The sequence below is a fragment of the Bubalus kerabau genome, chromosome 11 (genome assembly GCF_029407905.1).
Source record: "Bubalus kerabau isolate K-KA32 ecotype Philippines breed swamp buffalo chromosome 11, PCC_UOA_SB_1v2, whole genome shotgun sequence".
NCBI lineage: Eukaryota > Metazoa > Chordata > Mammalia > Artiodactyla > Bovidae > Bubalus > Bubalus kerabau.
Window position 1 is genome coordinate 21,861,519 of NC_073634.1, and position 25,051 is coordinate 21,886,569.

General features: G+C 43.2%; 1 protein-coding gene and 1 long non-coding RNA gene across 2 annotated transcripts in view; one reads left to right on the plus strand and one right to left on the minus strand.

Annotated features, from left to right (window-relative positions):
* The window catches only part of CRIM1 (cysteine rich transmembrane BMP regulator 1), a 207,014-nt gene that overhangs the window by 85,787 nt on the left and 96,176 nt on the right, over positions 1-25,051 (plus strand). The window contains exons 3-4 of the mRNA XM_055539793.1: positions 7,454-7,696; positions 8,779-8,899. Coding sequence (XP_055395768.1) covers positions 7,454-7,696; positions 8,779-8,899 — 364 coding nt within the window. The remainder of the gene's footprint in view (positions 1-7,453; positions 7,697-8,778; positions 8,900-25,051) is intronic.
* Positions 13,620-18,259, minus strand: LOC129622913 (uncharacterized). The gene is made up of 3 exons (XR_008700183.1): positions 18,146-18,259; positions 15,919-16,049; positions 13,620-13,872 (listed from the first exon to the last, which is right to left on the minus strand). It is a non-coding gene; the product is annotated as an uncharacterized LOC129622913 (long non-coding RNA).

The following is a 25,051-nucleotide window of genomic DNA, read 5'->3' on the forward strand; positions in this document are numbered from 1 at the left end:
GCTTCTGATGTTGAGAATCAGAATTCTAGCACTGCGGTTCTCAAAGGATAGCACGCATGAGAATCCCCTGGAGGGTTTGTTCAGACAGACTTCGTTCAGCAGAGGGTTTGTTCAGGCCCCACGCTCAAGATGTGGGCCTTACAATTGCCTCTCCAGCAAGGTCCCAGGAAAAGCTGATGTGCTGGTCCATGGACCATTGTTAGAGAACCACCCATCTAGAGCACTTTGTCGCATCTGGGCATCTTGCTCCAATGCAGATTCAGACTCAGTAGGCCTGGCATGGGTGGCGCTTCTGAGCTCTCACAAGCTCCCAGCTGATACTGTTGCAGGTGCTGCAGGCCCAGCCAGGCTCTAATTGAAAGCATCGTTTACAACTCAGCTCAGTAATATCCTGCTTAGAAAAGATGTGTGGTCTGGAAGACTCCTGGAGGTACCAGGGGCTCAGTACACAGCCTGGACCACTCAGTCACAGGCAGACATCTGGAGGGCTTCGTGTGTTTTTGGCATTTGGCCAGCTGCCATTTGCCAGGATGTTTGAACGTGCCCCTGGTAAAGCTTTGTTGTCAATAGAGAACTCCATTGTAAAGATTCTCATTTTGCTGGAAGAAGTAACACTGTGGTTCTCAACCCTTATCACAGGATAGACTCACCCAGGGAGCTATTGAAACAAATAGAAATTCTCAGGTTCTTCCCCCAGAAATTCTGATGTAATTGATTTGAGAAGGGCTCCAAGACAGTGGCATACTTAAAAGCTTTGTAAGTGAGCCTAATGCACAGCCAGGGTTGAGAACCACTGAGTTTAAGAATCATATGTTGTGGTCTTACAGATCATTTAATTATTGTTCTTTATATTGGGTTAATTTACATTCCACTCCAGTACAACTTTATTAGGTATTTGAAAACAATTTAATATGGCATGCTTAACAAACCACCAAGGAAAGGCTCTGCGTGGGTTCCATCGCTGTTAAATTCTGAAAGAAAATGCTGGGAAAGTACAGCTGGTGTTTCCGAACGAACTGAAATATGAAATATTTCTGGGACTGTATCAACAAGCCTAATTTTTTCCCCTTGGGGTTATGATTGTGTGGAACAAGTCTTCACTGCAGAGCCTGCCAAAAAAGGTTATGATAAAATCATGGAATGTGAATGAAAAGAATTCACAGTGTAACTTTAAAGGAGTCAGTCTCTAGATTTAAAAGCATAGAATGACATGTCTCTTGCATTTGTAATAGAAGCTTTCAAAACAAAATAATGCTGGATGTAAGAAAGCCCCTCCTTTATGTCTGTACGGCCAAGGAGCAAATGAGATGGGGAGAATGGCCAACCAGAAAGTGATGAGGACACAGCCGAAGACCCTGAACCTCTTTACCTTTGCAAGTGACCTTCGCATTCTACATGTGAGCAAAACTGTAGCCATTGACTAGACATGCACATACCAGGAAAGTTGAAGTTTCTCTTGCTTTCCGCATTGTGCACTAGTGTGAAGACTGTGCTTGGGAAGCTCTGCCACTTACTGTGTGACCTCTGCCAAGTTTCTTAGTCTCTCTGTGCCTGTCTCCTCATCTGCCAAGTAGCGATGCCAAGGTCGTCTCCTTCACATGGGAGAGTGAAGGGCTGTGAGCACGAGGCGAGGCATCGTGCCTCCTCCCCCAGAGAAGGTGTCCAGTGAGCAGATGCTGCTTTCAGTACTCTAGCCTGACAGTGAGAATTGAATCCTTAATAAGAACTCTCACTCATCAAAATATTTTTCTTGTCTTTACTGGTATTTTCTACTTGTGAAGTGTACTAATTCAGATTTCTTCTTAACTGTCATGAGATAAATATTTTTTACATGGAGAGTAAGCTTGTTCTTGCCTTGGAGCCTTTATTCTTGCTGTTTCCTATATCTGGGACCTCCCCTCCCCGGCCCTACATTTGCCCACCTTCCGCCACCTTTTATCCAGGTCTTCGTGCAGGTGCCATGTCCTGACCTCCCCTACCTGGCCAGTACTTTATACCCAGATGGCCAATTCTGCTTCCAAGAATTTGTTGCTGTCTGGCATGATGCTGTGTAGTTCTTTGTTTATTATGTAACTCCTCTGCAATGGTAAATCCAGTAAAGCAAGCAAGGACTTTGTTTTATTGCCTGCTCTAAGCCCTCTGCCTAGAACCCCTGGTGCATGGAAGTCACTCAGTAAATATGTGTTGAATGAATGGATTAAAAAAGGATTCATAGATTGCATCTCAACTGGTACAAAGATGTGTCTCCCAGGACCACCTAGTGGCCCCTGTGGTACCCTGCATCGATGCCATAGCTATTCTGGGACTTTGGATTATAAAGGAATGAGGTTATAATAAAGGAAGGAGATTACCAGTGAGGTGTGGGGAAAACAGTGATCCCAGACTCTTCCCTTCTTAATGCCATCTTCTACCTACTACATTATTTTAATCCAAATTTGGGGTCCCTTGAAATACCTCCATAGTTAGGAATGCCCAAGGACTGTCTCAGAATGATGACGAGTTCCCTGTGTGTGTGACAGTGGCCCCCTGTGTGCACGTATGCTGTATATATGAGAAGCAGGACAGACTTCAGCAAAGCAGAGTGCCCAGAAGCATCGGCTTTGCAGTTGCCAGTCTCAATTTACTAGTCCATTTTACGTGGCCTAGGGCTTCCCTGGTAGCTCAGATGGTAAAGAATATGCCTACAATGCAGGAGACCCGGGTTCCATCCCTGGGTCAAGCAGATGCCCTGGGGAAGGAAATGGCAACCCACTCCAGTATTCTTGTCTGAAGAATTCCATGGACAGAGGACCCTGGTGGCTATAGTCCATGGGGTCGCAAAGAGTTGGACACGACTGAGCAACTTGCACTCACTCACGTGGCCTGTTTTCCATTAATAAGTGTACAGAGTATCTGCTGTTATTTTTAAGTGGCCATTTTAAGGTATTTTGAAAAAGGAAGAAGGCTTCAGTGTCAGATGTGTGAGACTCTACAGAAATTAAATAGAATGAGGATCTGGCAGTAAAATTTTTCTATTTAGTCATTTTTCTTTTGGCTTTGGTTTAATTAAATCTGTGTTTAAAACAAAAAAATAAAACCTTGAATGCATTTGCTACTTGTAGATCATGATTGTACTTTTCCTCCTGGCATATGGACCTGGAGAAAGTTTACAAATAGCCAAGATGCAGGCACATGGGTTAAAGTGATGAGGATTAATAGAAACTTGCCATTATTATTGTAATGTCACTTTAATACTGGGTGACTCTCAGCATTTTGAGAACTCACCTCTTAAAGGAAGATTATTAATATGATGTTAATGTGATGAAACCAGCTTATTTCCCTTAATTATCTCTGTTGTAAGTGATACTGTCACTTTAGTTTTTCTGTATCTGGGGAAGTTTTTTTTCTTTTTTTTTTTTAAGATGCCAGTTGCGAAGTGTTGCCAGGGGAACCAGACTGAAAAGCTTGTTAATTAAGTTAAATATTATATATTGATTAAGAGTTAAGAGAGGCTTCTGTTCAAATGGATAAAACTTAAAATTCAGAGGTAATGTCATAGCCGCCTTCTAAACGATAGAAAAATATATGGTGTGTCTATAGTTTTCTCTTTATTTTCTCCATGAAAGAGAGATGGAGGAGAGACGAATGAATAAATGAAATCTACTGCAGGAATTATTTAGAAACAGGCTGAGAAAGAAGGTATTAGAAAGACAATTCCTGGTGCTCTGGTAACCATAGTTGGGTTTAAGTGACAGACGACTGGTTGGAGGAAGGGAAGGATGCTGGATGAGTAAGTGTTCTAGGTAATCTATTGAAAGGTGAATAGATGGTAGAAGAAAAGAATAAAGCTAAGAACATTAATGATTACAAAATAAAAAAGTTATATCTTAGAAATCTAAATTCCTTGAGAGCATCATCACTTTACAGTTTGCCAAGTCAGTATAACAGGCTTGAATCTTATGCCTGCTAGTCATGAAGTTATCAACACAGCCTTGAAAAATACAAAGTGTTAGAAATACAAGGGGAAGTTGCTGGTTCATTGTGGGAGATTTTTATAGATACTTCTTGGAAATCAGGTAAAAAGTGTAAGATCTGGGTAAGCTGAGGGTCATAATTAAGCTTGATTTAATAGATTTGCAGGTTTGTATTCAAAAAACAGAATATATGTCCTTTATGAATACTCATATATTTTAAAGTTGGCCATCAGCCATGTAAACATACCCCCATGCCAAAAAACAAAAATGGATAAACTCAAGAAATTAACAGAAGTAGAAGATTGTATAGCCTAAATTCTCTGACAATAGGGCAGTGAAACTATAAATTAAACTCATAAAGAAAGCCAAAGACAATCTATCCACACCGAAATTTGGTAACGCTGTTCTTAAATGTCTTTAGTTAGGAGATCAAATGGAATTAGAAATGACGAGTTACATTAAAGTACTACATATCAGAAATTAAAACAAAAACAGCATCTGGCTAAAGTATTAAAATCATAATTAAAATTATTCACACTTCTGAGAAAATAAAAGAGAAAGTGAACTAAACATTAATCTTTAAATTTAGAGGAAAGCCAGTTAAACGTTCTAAAAATCAAAGAAGGAATAGATTTGAAAACTTGAAAGAACCCTTGAACATATAAATAAAGAAAGCTTGGTCTGTAAAGCCTGAAGTGAATTTGAGAATCTAGGTGAATGAGGTATTTCTTAACTAATATGTGTTAGTACAGATAATTCTAAAAGAGGTGGAACACCTGAATAATCCAGTAGCCAAAGAAGAAATCTGTTCTTTCCTTCTTTAAAACAAACAAACAAACAAAAAAAAAACCTCCTGAGTTCAGGTAGTTTCATAAGTGAGTTGTATGAAAACATCAAAGAATAGATAACTCTTGGGTTACTCGAACTGCTTTATAGCCGAGAAAGAGGTAGAATGATAAACATTTCATTAAGAAAGTTCTAAAACTAAGGCTGGATGAGGCCAGCATGCATGCGCACACACGCACAGAGAGCTCCGGGCTAGTATTACAAACTCATTAATCTAAAAATATCAAAATGTTGGGAAGTCAAATCCAGCTGGGTCTTTAGAAAGCGGGTTTATCCTCAGACTGGTTTGAGATCTACTAATTGATCATATTAATAAATTAAAGGGAAAGCCAATATAAATCTTGACAAAAGTTAGAAAAGCATTTAGTAAGATTTAATCCTTATTTTTAACATTCTTCAGTCATTTCAGACAGTGTTTGTGGTGGCCTACGTTAATCCCACCTGTGTGACTAAGGCAGGTCTTAAGTAAATCTCTTAAGGCTTGAGCTGCAAAATATACACCAGTAGGTGACAATGTTGGAACTGTTAAAAGAAACTTAAAGAGCAGAATAAATAGGAAGATCTAATGTGTTGGGTTGTATTGAAGCATATGTTTGAGAAGTCTGATCATACGTAACAAATATTTTGCGCGATTAGAATGTAGTAGAATGTGATACAGAATACGTTGATGACAGCACATTAACAAGAGTAGAAATTAAGTGCTAGTTGCAGTTAAAGTCATAGCCTCTTATTCACTATGAGGCCATGTGTTTGTATTTGCCAGATCATCCATCAGTGTACTCTACGTGCTTCATCTCCCATACACCCTTCTCCTCCTCAGCTCTTTGATCTGTTCTGCCCACACTGATGGGGATCCAGGAGCGGAATTCCTTTTAATTATGTTCTCTTCTCAAGGCAGTTGCTCAGGGTTGTGATGTGAAATCGGGTATATGCATCCTCTGTACATCCTGTTGCTGCCACACTGGCCTCTTGCTCTTCTTGGGACGTGCAGAAGTGCCATAGCTGTGCCCTCTGCTGGGACGCGCTTCTCTGTGGCCCACCCTTCACTTCTGTAAACCTGTTCAAATCAGGTTTACAGAAATCAGCTTCCCAGTGATGCCTATTCCGACCAAATTGTAACTGGACCCCCCCGCCCCCGCCACTTCTTCCATGCACTGATTCCCCCTTCCTCTGCTCTGCTCCCCCCACACACACCTAGCACTTACCAGCTGCTCCTGCTGTATAGTTTGCTTATTCATTGTACTGATTATTTTATACCACTCTCTCCTGCCTTGTAAACTATATGAGGGCAGGGATCTATGTTTGTTTTCCTTGTGGAAACAAGGCTGCTGAAACAGCAGGCACTCGAGAAATATCTTTGCATGAATTTACTAGAACTATGAATATGAAGACTCACCTATGCTATCTTTTGATTAAATAAGAAATAGACAAGGGAGATGGACAGTGAAATGAAAGATACAGTGGTCAAGGTTGAAAATGACCTGAGGGACACTTAGATTTTGTAAATAGACCTACTTTTGTAATGTAAAGAGCTAAGTGGACTAGAAGTGAGGAGGCCTGGATTCTTGCTATATTTTTACCACTAACCTTAGATAGATCACTTGAATGCTAGGGCTTTAGGTTCTTTATCTGCAAAACAGACTAAAATTTTTCATTTAGAAGGATAAACTGGGAGACCTCTGGCACCTTACCCAGCTTTGTGATTCTTTGCAGGTTTTGTTCTAGGGAAGACGGTTTATGAACGTACCCCAGTACCACATGGTGTGTTTTCCCCCAGCAAGTCCCAAACTCTTTTCCCCCAAAGGTCATGGGGCTGTGATGATGTGCTTTTGGTTTATTTCAGGGTTTTTCTCCAGGGCCTAACATTGCTGTAGGTTTCTTGAAAGCTTAAACCAAGAAACTGAGCTGTAGTCTGGGGCTTCATAAACTCAGTCTGTCTTTGCTTGGTTTACTTATTTATTTACTCTCTAAAATGGAAGTGCAGCAGTAGGTTGCTGACACAGTACTGGAGAAGGAAGAACGAGGTACATCTGATGGACTTCTGCTAGGGATAGAAACACTGTAGATGTCATTTAGGGAAATGACATGGGAATTGGGCTCAATATCCATCTTGCTGAAGCTTTCATATCATCTTAGTACTTCATTGCCTCAAATTTCAGAGCGGGAAGGTCAAATTCCTCAATGTTGACTGCCATGCACCTTGTCTCCAGACCCCAAAATAGCCATTAGGTATTTGTGGGTCTGTTTTTGGTGTTTAAATGTACACTGTTCACAAAGAACAGCCCTTAAAACTCCTTTCAAACTAAAGATCTTTTCATTGGTCAGTGGCTCAGTCCCGTTTTCAGGGTCTCCATGGCACATCCGTATCTTCCCTTGGTCTTTCTTCATCTGGTCCATGTGTTGGACATGGATTGTTCAGCACAAGGAAGGGGGATGGGATGATGGGAGAGACAGTGTCCACCTCTCGCCCTGTGTCATGAGCAGGTCTCAGGAGAGAGTCCCACGAGAGGCTCAGCTGCATTTGAGGTTCTCGCTGGGTATCTGTCTGTCTCCTCCTCTTGGCTAGTTAGATCATAAAGACTGCCAGCACTTCTGGGGAAAGTGCTCCGCGCTGCCCCCTTGGGCCTGTGCTAAACTCTTTCTCTCCCATTCAGAAGAGAAGCCAGATTGCTCCAAGGCCCGCTGTGAAGTCCAGTTCTCTCCACGTTGTCCTGAAGACTCCGTTCTGATCGAGGGCTACGCGCCCCCCGGGGAGTGCTGCCCCCTCCCCAGCCGCTGTGTGTGTGACCCCGCGGGCTGCCTGCGGAAAGTCTGCCAGCCAGGATACCTGAACATCCTTGTGTCCAAAGCCTCAGGGAAGCCGGGAGAGTGCTGTGACCTCTATGAGTGCAAACCAGGTATGCACAGGTGTGGTCCCAGCAGCCTCGCTGCTTTGCATCAGAGGGTAGCAGCAGCCAACCACCACCTCCCCTGCCCCTGCGCACCACCCTCCTGCCCCGCCCGCCCCCCCACACAGGCTATGCTGATGAGCTCTGCAGACCTGCTACTTTGAGCTACTGGCAGTCTGACTTCTGCCCTCCAGTCAGAAGACCAGATAATCAACTGATACATAAGCACCTTCAGAGAGGGATCCTGGCTTTTTCTCCTCTTTTTTTTTCCTTCAAAGTTTGCTTGATAGAGGGGCAGTAGGGTTAGAATTTATGGTCCTGTGGCTGCCTCCTTCATTCCCCCAGAGAAGGTCATCATCCTCATTTGCAGATATAGCTGTCATTTTAAAGTATTACATTTAAAAACAATCATCATACATAAAACAGAAAGTTATTTTTAGGTAAATACATGCATCAAAGTGCCAGCCATCTTATAGTGAAATACTCAGCCCCTGTCTTTCTTCTTGCCAGCTCCCCACCATTCCTCGGCTGACTTTATAGCATGTGCTAAGTCATCTTTGACTATTTACTCGACTTCTCTGCCACATCCGTTTTGTTGCCATGGCCCAGCTGTTCCTTGCTCTATGGCATTTCTAACATCCTTGTTCTTATGACTGCATTGTGGTCTGTGAATAGGTCTGGACTGGAGTGATTGCCTCTTTGAAAGTTTCTAACCATCGGTCAGATTTTTTTTTTTTAACTGCTAGTTAAATGCTCAAGCCCCGAAATCCCTTGCTCATCTCTTGAACTGTTCCATCTGAAATACCTCTGGCTGATCATCACCATCCACAGAACCACCGTTGGTCTAACTCTTCATCTTTCTCTGTGTCTGCATCTTAACTCTTCAGTGTCCTAATCCTTTCTTTTCTTGAACAGAAAATTTGAGTCATATTATAGTTCTCTCACATTGACTGAAATGAGAATGCCAGTGCCAAGACAGGGTTTTCAGGAAACAAGGAAACTACAAAAATTCAAAGAGCCAGGGTTTTCATTTGGGGACTTTTAAGTGCAAGTAAACGTAACGGTGACCCGTGCCTCTATTTGCCCCCCAGTTTTCAGTGTGGACTGCAGCACCGTGGAGTGCCCCTCCTTTCAGCAAACCGTGTGCCCCCTGGACAGCTACGAAACCCAAGTCAGACTCACAGCGGATGGCTGCTGCACTCTTCCAACAAGGTTGGTCTGTTGTCTATCACGCTTTCTCCTCTCTCCAGTGTGGTTGCATCTAGAAATCAATTTCAGGCATGCAGTTTGCGTTCCCCAAGTGCCAGGGAACCCTAAGATCCTCCTGTTTGTGTGGAGAAGTCACTGAACTGTTACTGTGACTTGGTAGTTCCACGTGTGGGCCAAAGGCAGGTGTCCTCAGGATAAGTCCCTAATGCTTAGAGGGTCCTCAGGCTGGGATGCCTGTGCACTTTCTAGGCTGGGTCCTGAACAGGCACGTGTGTCCCTCAGTATGTAGCCAGGTAGGCAGCGAGGTATGGATCCATGGTAGGCATGTCGTTTGATCCTCCACAGTGAATCTTAAGGTGTTCAACTGTTGTGTCCAATGGGATGAAGCACTGCATCCATCATAGAATTGCTCCTCAGGGATCCTTGACGTTTGCTATTACACATCTACCCAGACCCATAACTTGCCTGGGCCACAATGAGTTTAGGTTTCTATAATGCTTTCTGAAGTAACAAACAAATCTCTCTTTGGCTTGATAGGGGGAAAAGTGCTGTCAGTTTAGCCTTAGTAGCATGACGTCTGCTTAACCCTGTGGGACTGGGCTTACTCGAGAACTCAGGGGTGCCCAGACCCCATCCTTGCCGGGATTCATAGGACCACCATAGAGCTGGCGCTTTGTGCTTTGCTTCTGGAAAGACTGAGCTTGGACACTGGGGGCTTACATGCTGTTCCCCTGCTGAGTTGCCCTCCCCTCTTCCCTGCCAGGCCCTCCCCTCCAGCTTTCCCAGGTCACTAAGTCATGATTTTGACAAGTCATCTCATTTCTTTCGACTTCTGGTCCACAGTTAACATCCAGAGTTCACATGGTGCCTTCCTTAACCCGATGCCTAGCCTCTTTCTCCCCAGTGCCAGGCACTTAGCATCTACATCTGTTGCATGAGTAATTGTGATGATACAAATGGTTTGCTAAGATAGGAATGTGTATGGTCTCTAGTTAAGGTGAGTATCGGTGATTTGTCCATGATTGGAGTAGACATCCAGAATTGGTTCTTATTACTGGTTTCTTCTTTCTTCTCTTAAAATGCTTTAGTTCTTTGGCATTTCCTAATCATTGTCCTGAGAGAAACCATAGGATTCTCTCAGACATATTTTACAGGACTTGCCCAGTCCTTTATAGTGTATCATAAAACACATGCAAAGAGTTTTGTGACCTACAAAAATGCAGTGGTGCAGCCTTTTCTTATGACATTACAATGTGTTAATTTATGTGAAATGCTTAGAAAGGGTTGAAGTATCGTGCAAGCGTATTTACTTATCAGTAAAGGAAGAAAATGGAGCATTGCTACCAGCGACAGATGTCCCTTCAAGGTCTTCATGAAAAGAGGTGGCACATGATATTAGATCACTTAATCAAAACTGAGCCAGCTGTAGATTCACAAGACCTGTAGAGAGGAAAAGGGACGAGTCTCGGTGCACTGTTACGAACATAATGTAGCACCATCTGCATGTAGGAGGCGTGGTGGGCTATTTTTTCAGTCACGCTAGGGGGTCGAAATGGATAGAAGCCACAGGAAGACATATTTAATCTCAATTTAAGGAAAAAATAATTTTTCACAGTTAATGGTGTACAGTCATGAACTTGGCTACTTCCGGAGATAAACTGAGCTCCCTGTGGCTGGAGAGCCTTCTCTTCCTCTGGGTGGCCACCTTCCAGAGATGCTTAGGAAAAACATCACTTTGGAAAGGAGGTTCGAGTAGAGGCCTTCTTATCCCCATGCTTCTGTGAGTCCTGTAAACATAAACCTTGGGATAGTTATTAAATGTTGACATAGTTTTTACATTGGCATTCAGAGCCAAAGCATGGTCAGTTAAAGGTGACTCTAATGTAGAGTTGGAAATATGGAGAAGGAAGCCATTCAGAAATCCCACGGTACATTATTTGCAGGGAGGGCGTTCTCACCACTCTTCGGTTTCCTGTATTTTAAATAGTCAGTGACCCTTCCTCCCCTGCTGCCCCTTGTCCACGTGCATCCTGTGTTCCCACCTGAAATAGCCCCTCTACCTCCCCCGCACCCTGCCCGCCCTTCCCCCTCTTATTCTTGCAGGCTTTGGGCCCTTGCATTTGCCTTCCCCTTCTACAGGCTTCTCCTTTTTCAGGACTACATTTCCTTCTCTTTGAAGCGTTTTTCAGTCTTCAGCCCCTAAAGATGACAGGTGTCTCTCCTCTACTCTTATAATGTATTAATAATAATAATAATTCCCATGTATCTCTTTATCATAGCAGTTTTCATAATACTTGAAATCAGTGATTTTTGGGGGGCAGTCTCTCTTAAACTCTGTGTGCTTCTCAAGGGATAGGAGTATTTTATAGCTTTCCATATGGTATAAAATGTGAACCTACATTTATGAATGAATGAATGAACAGGCCCACTATTGGCCATGATGACATATATTGCAGAAGAGAAACGTTATCTTTCTGCCATTAGGTAGTAATACTCCTCCTTGTCTCAGTATAAAACCCCTGCAGTTTTCCCCCAACTCCCTTCTTTATGGCCAGTTCTTAGTACTGCAGAAATCCTCTGCTCCAAGCACTGGGCTCACCTCTCAGTTAAATTCCACTTTATCCACAAGGTCTTTGTTCTGCAGCCAACACCCAGCTCATTCCCTAGGTACTCCCAACATATCCTGTCCATGTTGCCAATTAATCATATACTTCCTTGCATTGTTATGTAACTGTTAACATGGATAAAGTCTTGTCTCACCAGCTAAAAGACATTTCTACAGGTCAGGAATTGTGTCCTTTCTTTTCCTCTGCATATGCGTTAATTTCAAATGAATCAGTAAATGCAGAATAGACTCAGATCATGACTTGACTTGAGCATATTGAGCTGCCTACTTATTAAGGAGAATGGCATTCACGTCATTCTTTGTCAGGAGAATAAAAACCCAAACAATCACGTGAAAGTGGAAATAGAAAGAAAGCCTAATATGTTGTAATAGTGATAGTATTTTAAGGGGAAAAAGACTACATAACTTTATCCTTGTGTGTGATCCACATCAAAAGTTTTCTCTTTGAGACCATGATTAGATATAAAGAAGATCATTTTAGAATATGCAAAACCCTGTTATGATGACTTGACCTTTACCAGCATATTTATAAAGAGCATTGTTAAGAAGTTAAAGCCATTTAAGGTCAGAACTGATTATATGGAGAATTCTGGGGAAGAAGCCCTTTACAGTCTGGATGGAGTATAAAGTATTGGAAGCTTTAGCAGAAGAGGTCTACCTTCGGTAGAAGTCACAAACGCCTTTTCTGTAGGATTTACTGTACTTGCATAGACTAGAAAAGGAGTCTGTGGACCTCTTTCCCCTCATCTTGAAGAATAAATTCCTCCCACCTTCATTCCCATCCGAATGGAATTGCCGTTCTCAGCGAGACTGTCGCCCATTCAGGCCACTGGCTGCCCTATTTCAGTACTTGCTCACTTTGTGAATCTTCTTTTGAGTTGCCTATTTTCAGTTCATTTTTTCCATTCAGTTGTTCATTCACTCATGGAACACAAGCTGAGCTGAGCTCTTCCAGGTGACAAGACACGCCCTTCCAGGTGTCCTAATCATGCACGGATATCTGTTTCCACTTCCATGCCTGCCAAGTACTGGTTCTCCCACCCATCCCTGCCCTTTCCAAGGATAGGTTAGTCCTGCTCTCCTTGCTCCATATCTGCATTTTCTTAATGCCCCATTCTCCACTGTCACCTCTTTTGCTGTCTTTTCTCTTGAACTTCATCCTATTTAGGGCTCTCCTGGTAGCTCAGCTGGTAAAGAATCCACCTGCCATGCAGAAGACCTGGGTTCGATCCCTCGGTTGGGAACATCCTCTGGAGCAGGGAACAGCTACCCACTCAGTATTCTGGCCTGGAGAATTCCGTGGACTGTATAGTCCATAGGGTCGCAAAGAGTCAGACATGGCTAAGCAACTTTCACTTTCACCCTGTTTAGACATTGTTCTTCTGTGTGATATAATTATCATGGTTAATTCTTTCTTCCCTCAGCTTGGTTTAGGCTTCAAGCACCTTGCTGGTACTTTTCATCCTTTTCTGTTCTATTGGAGCTTGAATATGTTGTGAGGTAAATGGCAGCTCATCATACCTTTCAGGAGATAGTGGGAAGGAATGAGTCTTAGTGGCTCTGGCCCTGAACCCTGCATGATTACAAAAAGGAAAAATGGGACTATCCGTGGAGCTCACAACACTTCATGGTTCATAAGGCCATTTGTACATGTGCACAGATATACTTGCCAGTGCCTCCATGAGAAAGAAAATTTACAAAGAGAAAGCTGTGTCAGATGCATTGATCAAATGATGTCTTTGCAAGGAAGGGAAAAACAGCAAAGTCTTTAAGTAACATCTAGGTGCAGTAATAATGATAGCTTAACTTACAATGTGCCCTGTCATTTACAAACCTTTTTTTTTTTTTTTAAGTTTTGTTGTCTTCATTTTGTCTTTCTGACTCCATGAGGAATTTACAGATATGAAAACAGAGATCGAGAGAATAAGTGACTCATGCAAGATCACAAGCGTTGTTTGGTACAGGGAACAGAGCAGGTCCAAGTCTTTAGCCCGAGTTCTTTGATTTAAAGCCCTGTACTCTCCACTGCATTTTAAAAAAACAATACTTTGTTGTTGTCTTAAAGCTCAGGAAACACATCAATGAATATGAGTTAATATCTCAACCATCGTATTTGTTTATAACAGTGTAGTACATATTAACACAATATACATATGCTTCAGGCCACCCTCAGAAGTAATTGCTTAAAACAGTGAAGCTTTATTATTTCTCATGCCTCAGTGTGTTAACTGGGAGGTTCTTCTGCAGCTAGCTGGTGGCTCGTCTGGGACTGGATGCTCCAAGGTGGTGTTGCTCACATGTGTGGGCCGGAAGGGCCTGTCGCCCACTGTGTGGTCCTCCATCCTGGCTCCTTCATGAGATGGCAGAAACAAGGGAGGAAGCAGCAAAGCTTTAAAAAGAGACCAGCATGGAAGTCACACAGCATGACCTCCACTACATTCTGCTAGTATAAGCAATTCACAGGGTGAGCCTTGGTTCAAAGAATGGGGCAGTGGATTCTGCCTCTAACTGGGAGAAACTGCAAAGAATTTGAGGCCATTTTTAAGTCACCATAACATACATGTCACCAAAATAGGGACTCCTTTAGTTTTCCTTCTCTGATGGTGGAGAGTTGGTGGAGTGCTACAGCTCTGTGACTTTCTTTTCCAATGGCCAGTGTCCTTCTAGCCTGGGGCTCTTGGCCTCCTTTCTCCCAGCCACTCCCTTCTTGTTTCTTCCTTCCCTGGCTGGTCAGCAATTTACCTGGGAGTAGATACATGATTTAGAAGCCTCTGAGCACTGCCTAAACTTTAAGCATCATTTAGCTGATCATTATTTTCAACTCCTCTCCTTGCGGAGCGTTGTGACTATAGTTTTGCCCCATCACACAATAGGAAATACCATTTTTGGACACCACAGGATCTGCCTGATAAAACCAGGTCAGTTTTTAAAACATCTTACATCTAACAGAAGAGTCTGAAAGAATTTTTTGGCCAACCCAATACATAGTAATTCTCTTCTAGACTGGTTGATTATAGAATGATTGAGAGACCTGGACCCAGCAGGTGTGGTTGGAGTGTGGAGCCCGCCCGGGCTGTGCCTCTGTGCATCCCGTGTCCTGTGTCAGCCAGCTTAGACTGTCTTAAGGAGAAAGCTCCTAGATCATGATTTTTTTTTTCTCTATGCTCCGTATTCTTTGCTGTCCCAGTGTACATGCCTCATTTTACAGTTTTTCCTTTGCCCCTGTAATTTTTCACCAGGATTTTTAGGTATAGGTTCACAGGAGAGAAGTTAACTAGTTAAAAATCTAAAAATTAATACCTCTCTTGTCTTTCCTTTTTCTGTACTGTACGTTAAGTGAGTTTTTTAACATCATTATGCCTCTTCGGCTGTGTTATGTGACTCTTCTTATGTTTTTATTAAGAAGATGAATGAATGTAATATGTTATTTACAGTCAGCCATTCTAAATTTATTTTAATGAGATTTGTCCCCAACTTTTTATTCTGAAATGTTCTGTTATCAATTTCTGTCTCTAAATATGCATTCCTTAATAGTTATTGAGAAAAATCCAATCCAGTTATTTTGAGGTGGAAATAAATGAAGTCATTGTTTATAACATTCAAAAACTTAAAATAGAGTTTCTCCTGGGTTGTGTGCAGTGTATCACGCCAGGTTCCCAAGCTCCCTCCTGGCTCCAGCCTCTCTCTGACTAAAGGGTCTGATTCTCTTCCAGAGCCTATATCCGGAACATTTATTTCACTTGCTTTCTGAGACTCTATACTGAAAATCCTATTTTATTTTTAAATCAAGATTTGGAAGCATTGGACTAAGCATTACTTAGTCCAAAGTAATTAAAGATTTTAGAGTATCTGTTAGTTACAGTGTTGACTAATATGTGACTTTGGTTTTCACTAAAAAGCTTAACAGAATGTCTTGAGCACGTTAAATTCTGAGTACAGTTCCAATGAAAATGCAGCTGAGCCTGAATCCCAGTGTTCCTCCACCCACCCAGGAGACAGGTTGTATGGCTCTTTGCTTTCAGGCAGGGTCCTACCTGCTGAGTGGCAGAGCACTGCTTTGTGAGCATGAGTCACAGGGCGGCACCGGCCCCCTGTGGCCCTGAGTTCACTCCCCTCTGGCTCCACCACTCAGGAGACCTAATGTTCCATGTCCTACACTTTCCTTTACATTGTAGTCTATAAGCAAATGTGTACATGTGAGTAGACAGCTAAACAACACTCCTCTGCCCTGTAAGCAAATGTATACATGTGAGTAGACAGCTAAAGAACACTCTTCCACAGATGACCTGGTGCCGTGCAGAGAGAGCCCTTGTCTCTATCTGAGTTCTGGAATCAATGTCCACTTATGCATGAATCTGGATAAGCCTCCCAACGTCATCTGGATCCGTTTTCTTACCTGAGAGAGGAGGAGACGAGGAGGGATTTGATGATCTCAAAAGTAACTTCTACCTTTAAACTCTTGGACTTCTCCCAAACTCTTTAGAATAAGGGGGGAAAGAAACCCAACCTGCTGGTGATCAGAGACTTCTGGGAAAGAAGACAAGGAAAATTTTTAGAAAATCCAAAGACTCAGAAGACAGTGAGAGAGTAGAGAGAGATGGTTTTCATCATGATAGGAAGGAGGTAAAGTCGAAAGGAAGTCATGAAAGAATTACAATTACTTTGTTTTTAAATTTTCTTAAAAAAATTAGGTAAGGCAAAATGAAATAAATTATTAGTCTAATAAAAATGTTACAGACTAATCATTTAAACCAGGATAATCAGAACTTGTTGAATTGTGAAGGCTGAGTGGTAATCCAGCAAAAGAGATTGCCTGTTGGTTAATGGCTAGCTGGATATCGCTAGTTGCTTTTACTTTTTCTACATCTATAAATAGATAGCCCCTTATATAGCAGGAACAGAGACTGTCTGGCCAAAGGCTGAATCCATAAGATAAGGATTTACTCTATTAAACTGCTTTTTAATAGAATGTGGATATCTCTGCCTGTCAGCCTGCCTTGATGGGTGCTTTGTGCGGAAGGTGATGTGTGTAGCATCGTTATAGCCCTGCACACTCACCGGTGTGAGCTCCATCAACTTGTACATGTCTGCTGACTGGCTCCCACAGCCATATTCGTACCTGTTTGTCCCCAGCTACTGCTGCCCCACTTTCTTTAAGGTAAAGTCTGTCTTTGTCTCTCTTCCCTGTCACACCTCTTTGGGTTCTCCATATTTTTATTGCATTTTTCTTTATTCCACACTAAGTTGCGTATACACACACACACACACACACACACACACAGAGCATTATATTTGTGGAAGAGTTTTAGATTCTCTAACTTTATGATTAGACCATTTTTTTTCTATGTCTCTTCAAGTAAAAAATGGTCTATTGAGTTACAGTCCCTTGTCTTTGTTTGAGCCTCAGTTTTATTTCTGTCTCATAAGACATTGACCTTAGAAGACAATTTCTCACTCATTCCCTGTTGTATATCATAAAGCTCCAAACACTGTAATTCCAGGAAGGGAAATAAGATAAAAAGAAGGATGCCCAACCCTGTTGTATAAGAAAGATACATCAGATATACAGCCCATGGCCAGAATGAAGGTCATGAATTTTGCTACAGTATCTAAATAGTCATATGCTGCTGCTTCAGGGTGAAAATCCAGGATCTTAGTTCCCTTTGCTCCATCCTGATCTCTTTGGACTCTCAAGAAAACTTGCCCTGTTGGTACTGTATTGTATTATGATAATAGAGTCTTGGAGATTGCTGCACACTGGTTTTTGTGACTGGTTGTAGATCTTTAGAAAAGAAGCTTTCTGGGGTTTCAGAATTTACAGCCTGAAATTGACTCATCCTGGATGAAGCCAGCAGAATGGAATCTTTGGCAAGTTGTCCTTTCCCTTCAGAAGTGCTTGAGTTACATCAAAATTAATCTAGCCACAAAGCTGCAGTGAGCGAAAACAAGGTGCAGATTTGGAAGTGCTCAGTTAAATAGCCAAGACTCATCGAGAACCTCGTGGAAGACAGAGAACACTGGGCTTGGTATGGGGTGTGGTGATGCATAAGATAAGGCTGAGGCTTGAAGGAACTCAACACCTCACAAATACCACCTCTACCAGTCTCAGAAAAGTTTCAGACCTTTGGAAGGTAATAAGAAAGGAGCACACACACACACAGAGGTAATCTGCCTTCCAGGAAAGAGTCAAGTCATGGACCGGATTTCTACCAAATAATGAAAACTGCATTTAAGAAAAAGCAGTAAAGCAACCAGCAAGCTTTAAATCCAGATTAGGCAAGCCTTAAATCCAAACTACGAAATCAAGGACCTCAAAAAGCATACACACAGACAGAATCACTGATGATCTTTTTTCATATCCCTCCATATTTTCCTGTCGTTTCAAAGCTTGGAATCTACAGGTCCCAGCTTATAGAGAAGTCACAGTTCACTCTTCTGCATCATTTAACATCTATCCACTTCTGAGTAATTGGAGAAGGAAATGGCAACCCACTCCAGTATTCTTGCCTGGAAAATCCCACGGACAGAGGAGCCTGGCAGGCTGCAGTTCATGGGGTCGCAAAGAGTCGGACACAGCTGAGCACTTTTGAGTAATAGTCTTTGAGAGTCAGTGTCAGAAATACCTTAACTTTCTCTTGGTTCCTACACGTGCACTTTGGTGGTTCCGTTTTCTAGAGCTCCCCAGTCAAGTCTTGACTCTAGAACCTCAGCCTGTCTTCAACTGGATGGTGCAACAGGGACCAGGGTGTAGGCGAGATGATCATAAAACATGGAGGACAGAACTAATCACGGGCACATCAGCCCAACCAGACAGGGACGTCAAAGCCGGAAACTTCCTGCAGGTGGCTCAGAAAAGCCAGGTTCCTTCTCAAAGCTCAGGGAGCCCCTCTTAGTCCTCTGAGACAGTGTTAAGTTTTAGATCATCCAGTAACAGATTCTGTAGATCCCTGTGTTCCTCACAGTGTGCTGGGTGATTAAGTTGCTTGTATGATGCTTACTGAAACTAACCAGTCAGAATTACCCCTGAAAAGGACTTGATCAAATTAAAGCCTTGTAGTTAATTATCATGTCCATCTGTTCCCAAGACCTTGTCTTGAAGAAGATGGCACTTAATAACAGTTTTTTTTAATCTATTAGTAGACAGATTTCTCTAATTCAGTTCATTTGGTTGTTCCCTTTCATTTGAATAATTTATCCAGCTGCTTTGGGGATAAATAAAATTAACTTACACAGTATGTAAAATATGCATTAGCATAGGGCAGATTTAAAACATTCCTGACTCTTGACACGCTATCATGCAGCATTCTGTTTTTAAATACATGCAGAAAAATTTGGAAATATATTTGAAGCCCTTCTTTCTCAACTAAGAAAAGAACTTCTATTCTCTTGCCCTCTGTCACAGTAATTTTTGGCCCAAAGGAGCAAGTCAACTCATGACTAAAAAAGCCAGAGTCTATATTAAACTCTGATGTTTGTAAAACAAAATAATTGTAGGAATTCCATGTTATTATTGGACTTGTCCCCAGAATGAAGAAAATATGCTTTCCTAGAAGTAAAACCCTTGCCTATTGGAGATGAACTGTCTCCCTAATAGAGAGTTTAATTTGTCAATAATTCACTTCAGATGTGTAACCCTGTACTTCCTATACTAGTGTCTTATGCCTTTTGTGTTGCATTTGACCAGTGTCTATTCTTATTTTGTACTTGTTTCACTCCTGAAACAACAAGCTTTAGGCTGTCACTCAGGAGCTTTCAGTTTGATATGAGGGAGACTGGCCATCGCCAGATGATAAATACATGGCCCTCTGACTGTCACTGAAAGAAAGTCACTCAGCTGAATTCTGTAAGACTTTCATTAAAAATGGAAAGAAGAATCCACAGCCTGGATAATACAGAATCTCGGAGGGCTTTCCACACCCACCCTCATTTGATATCATCATCATGATTCAGCCTGTTGGAAGAATAGCTTCAGACAGTTCTACAGAAATGTTTTGTGAAGTTACTTATGAAACTAACAAGCAAATCTAACCTGTTAAAATCCTCCCTCTTTTAGAAATGCCAAAAGCAACACCCAGTACTGTGGACTGTATTTTACTCTTCATTGCACCTTTACATGGGCTGTAGGTGATAAGACTCATCATTGTGTAGACACAGTTTGCAGAGGGTTGAGAGTTATATTAGCTTAGCAGACATTTAACTGCTTGACTGCAACCCTGAAGATAGAGACAGCTGGTTTATTTTGGACTTTTGCTCAGTCTGTTGTGAATGTATTATCACACAGACAAGTACATGTTAAATGATCCTTTCCTGATTTTGCCTTTGTTTGTATGCTATGGCTCTTGTGATAAGAGGACGGAGTGCTTTGATCTCCATTAACTAGATCATGGATTCTTGAAGACTCATGACACTTCCTAAGACGTTAGATTGTGTACTTTTTTGAGGACAAGGATCCGCCTTGTAAGTCTCAATGTCATCATTGTTTTTCACAGGTAAATACTCAGTATACGCTTTTAGCTAAATTTATAGGTAGTTAAGCTGTAGTAAGTCCTAGCACCAGAATCCCATAATGTTTTTAGTCTGTGTGGAGAACAAATATTTGAGTGTTTATCACATGCTGGATGTTTTGCTAACCTTGTAGGAATAAGAAGTAGAGACTGTCAAGGAGCTTACAGACTAAAGGGAAGACAGATGTAGATAATTGGAGCAGTTTAAAGTGCTGTGTGCTTTAGAAGTAGAATTGTGCAAAAAACAGTAAGCTTATAAAGAGATACTGATTTCGATTGGGAATTTGACTCTTGGATTTGACTTTTGAGCTCAGTCTTTAAGAATGAGTCAGAGTTCACCAGATGGAGAAAGAGGAAAGGGCATTCTAGGCTACTGTGGTCATCAATTTTTATATTTTTAATGTGTCCTGCAACTTAAAAAACACCGATACAGTGTATTAACACATATATATGGAATTTAGAAAGATGGTGACAACGATCCTATATGCAAGGCAGCAAGAGAGACAGATGTAAAGAACAGACTTTGGAATGTGTGGGAGAAGGTGAGGGTGGGATGATACGCGAGAATAGCACCGAAACATGTATATTACCATATGGAAAGTAGATGACCAGTGCAAGTTCAATGCATGAAGCAGGGCGCTCAAAGCCGGTGCTCTGGGACAGAGGGATGGGGTGGGAGGGAGGTTCAGGATGGGGAGACACATGTGCACCCATGGCTGATTCATGCCAATGTATGGCAAAAACCACAACAATATTGTAATTATTCTCAAAGTAATTATTTTTAAAAAACCAGCACTAATCCCACCCATGCAGGTAGTGCTGCTGCTGCTGCTAGTGCAGGAGACGCAAAGAGATGAGGCTCCGTCCCTGGGTCAGGAAGATCCCCTGCAGTCAGAAATGGCAACGTACCCCAGTATTCTTGCCTGCAGGATTCCACAGACAGGAGCCTGGCTACAGTTCATGGGGTCGCAGAGAGTCAGACACAACTGAGCTACTGAGCACACAGCACGCTTGGTGACTCAAGAAAAATGGAATTCATGCCCATGTTGTTCTTTCTTTTTTCCTTTGATAATCATCCCTTTTGCAAAACTACATCACTAGATCTAGATATTTTTTACTTTCTTACTGCTTTCAATTAAAGGTACTTCTTAGTATGGTACACCAGGCCCCTTGTTACCCAGCTCTGGCCTATCTCACTAGTTCATGTCTCCCGCAAGCTTTCCCCACAGTATCCCCTGGTTCTCCACCCCAGCATACAATATCCTCCTGGTGACTTAAACCATTTGCTCCAGCCTAAACACACTATTCTTTCTTGCCTCTGTAAATGTGGGTAGTTTCTTCCCTCTTCCAGGAATGTCTTTCCCTCCACCCTCTCTTCCCCATGTGACATGAACACTTCCCATCTGGGCCCGCTCTCACTACCCTGCTCATACACACACATACAAACAGTGGCTGCAGTTGGAAGAATGATCTTAAGGGTTGAACGGAGGTCTTCAGACACCTGAGGGACTCCAGGGTTGAAGATGCAGAACAGCTACTGCCAGAAGTGGGATTTTTTTTCCCTCCACCAGTCATCAACAGCTTGGGTATCAGCACTAAGGAAGTCACTGATTTGAATTCCAGTTTGCAGCTGGCTGCCTTGGAGCTGAATTTGACCCCAAGACATGTTTTCTTGACATTGCCCTTTTTTTTTCGTCCATCTTTAAATTAGTCATCAACATTTAAAACCTGGGATGCTTCATGTAAAAATCTGGTGTCTCTTGAGCAGTTGGAAGGTATAGCAACATTGACTTACACATTTCTGCATGGAGTGAATAGTGAAGCCCCCTCAGAGGGCACAGACCCTCTAGAGTTGTCCACAACACCATTCCGCCCTTTGAAAGAAGACAGTCATGTTTGCCATTTCAGGGTGTATCTGACTTGGGGTTGATGTCAAGGGACAAGATATGGATGGAGTTTAAAGGGGCGGGGAATTTAGAAGCATCATGAAGCTGGTGGCTCAGGTAAAATGCCATGGGTTTGGGGGCTGTTTTTTGTGAAGGAGGTACCATCAGATGAGGCCCAGGCTTAGAATAAAAGGGAACCATTTAGCAGTAGAAGTCTCAGTAAGGTTGAGGAGTCAGTGTGGTGGGAGCCTGGGCCTGAGACAACAGAAAGGAAAAATGAACCATTATTCTGGAAATGCCAAAATCAGCCCCCAGTGTTGTGGACTGTAGGAAGTCTTATTTGACATTTGAGAGAACTGTGTCTGGTGAAAGCAGATGGCTGAAGTGGAGAGGCAGCAAGGGTCACTGGAGTCCCAAAGACTAGGTGAGGGGGTCAGGATGGTGAAGAGGCTTCCTCTACATAGAGCTGGATGCTTCCAAATGATAGTGATATGAAATAGTTCAACGGTGTCGAGTGCTTCTACGTTCCAGGCACTGTGCTGGTTACTTGTCACACATCGGTGTATTGAATCCACATCGCAATCCCATGAGATAGGGAAGCTTGAATCATCCTTGTCCTACATGTGGGACAAGTGAGCTTGAGAAGGCTGATGGGGTGCCCAAGGTCATACAGCTCCCACGTGGCCAGATTCCTGCATGTCAGAGCACATTCTCTGAACCTCCACCCCTCTGTAGGAAATGGGCAGGAGATAAAGCCCCAGGGGGCCAGGGGGGCTTGCGTGGAGGCTTGAGGAGGAAACAGCAGCCACTGTGAAGAACAAGCCCAGGGGAGAGGTGAGTGTGAGTACATTCATGGTCTCACCTTAAGGAAGTAGTATTTTCCGGTGAGCCAGGTAAGGGTTAGACCAGATTTGATGGTGCACTGTGTGATGATGATCGGACTCTGGGAGAGGAAAGGGTGGGGGGGGCGCGCAGAGCAGTGGGCACGAAAGGATGAGTCCCTGGGAAGCAGGGCAATCTCTGAGGATGTGCATTCCCTTGAGGATGGGAGACCAGAGGACCTTGCACTTTACACTGATGATAAGGATGAGAGGTCTGGGAATTGACAGCCCCAAGGGATCCAAGGGACGTGTGCCCAAAGTCAGCTCTTTCAGTGCCAGCTCAGGCCACAAGCAGCTCCGAGGGCCTACAGAAGCATTAGCAGCCCAGGCGGTGGAGGGCCTCCACATTTCCAAATAGTCCTGATGTTGGAGTTTGTTCTTCACGTGATCCAGGGGGGAGACAGAATGGTCCCCATCCGCTTGTGTTCTGGTTTGTTTATATATATCCGATACCTCCCTAAACCACATTTCTTGAACCAAGCACCAGGCCCTGTGTATCCCGAGCCCACCCAGCTGAGTGCCTGCTGCACGCACATACTCGGCCGAGAGTTCCAGGATCACTGCATGTTCACCAGCAAGCTGCTCCCATGTCCTGAAGCATCCATTCCTAAGGCAGTCAGCGAATCCAGCCCTGAACCGGGAACACCTGATGTTGCTTTATTAGAACATACTGTCCCCACCAGACCCACTCCTCCTCCTTCCCAGAGTGCAGCGTGCTGGTGTCCCCTCTTCCTGCCTGGGTCTCCACGCACCTCTCACTCGTGTCCCCTCTCTGCAGCCGTCCTGCCCGCCGTGGAAGCACACACCAGTGTCTTGCTCCAGGCCTGGGGAAGTGAAGGCAGAGAGCTTCTTGTCCTGGGTTGTGGTAGTTATCAGGTTGTTGGATCATGCTGAGTTCAGTTCAGGACCCCCACCAGATCCGAGGTCTCGTGTTTCATGGGCCCTGGGGTGCTTCCCAGCTGTGTGTCTGTGCCTCTGGTTCCCCAGCTGCCAGGAGGAGTCTCTTGGAACAGTCCCAACTCTTCTTGTTTAAACAGTCGCGCGGGATAGAGGACCTGCGCAACATACACTGGCTTTCTCCTGACCTCACCTGCTTACTGTGGGGCTTGGCTCCGAAAGGTGATTTCCAGGAATGGCGTAGCCCACAGCTCCTATTGTCTTACGATTTATACCACTTTTCTCTCAAACTTAGCACCTACAGTTAAGTTCCTTGAGCCACAGGCCAGCATTGAGAATCCAGCCATAATCATTGGCCCCTTGATAAAGCTAGGAAGAGGGTGGTCATAATGCCTGTGTCATTAAAGGCTTCAGTGGACTTACTGCTGTTATTAATACTGTGTGGCGGCAAGTGCAGAGGACTGTTTTCTCGTTTGCCCTCCGTTGATACAGTCCCTTTACCGAAGCATATCCTTCCGCCGCTCCCCACAGAAAAATGCAAAACACAACAGCAACCAAAAAGCACAGAGTGATTTTTCTGTGTCTTTGAAGGGAAAGTGATGCAGAACATGGGGTTTCTGGTTTTACAGGTGAAAAGAGGAGTGAGGAGGCCTCTGGGAGGAGGCGTGTGGTCCTTGGAGCCAGGCCCTGCGCTTGCTGCTAAGGCTAAGGCACGTGCTGAGCCTCCTGGGTGGTGGAAATGAAAACGATGGTGGAGGAATGGGCTGGGGATGGCGTGGGGTGGGGGCTGTCAGTAGTAAATCTTACAGATGAAGCTGGAGAAACATGGTGAGAAACATACATAGGGAGGGCAGTTTCCTAACAGGTTAGGCAGGCCCTCAGCTGGGAAACTCATTTCTTTTTGGAGGTTTTATTTGCAGTCTTCTTTAAAAAAAAGAAAAAAAACACAGAACTTACACATAGCTAGAAAGAGGTTAGAAATTTAATCAGTAGAAAGATAGTAGATAGATCAGATTTAATTAAAGTTGAAACTACTTTTTATAGACTAGGAATATGTTTTATGTGTCATTATAACTTCCATTACTGACAGTTATTTTATTGTTATGGTGTGTAGAATCCTAGCAGTACACATGCTTTGCCCTTTTAATTCCACATGTATTCTTGTTTCCTCTGTAAAGACAACACTGCCTCCCACCTAAATAGCGTCATTTTTTATTTATAGACAGTGATTTTCTCCTTGCCAAGGGCTCAGCACTCAGCTTGGATGTGGAATGCATCCAGGGTTGGGAGACATGTTTGCAGGGGCCTCAATAAGTGGTGTTTCCTCCAGGAACAGGTAGGAATGACGATCTGCTAGGGGA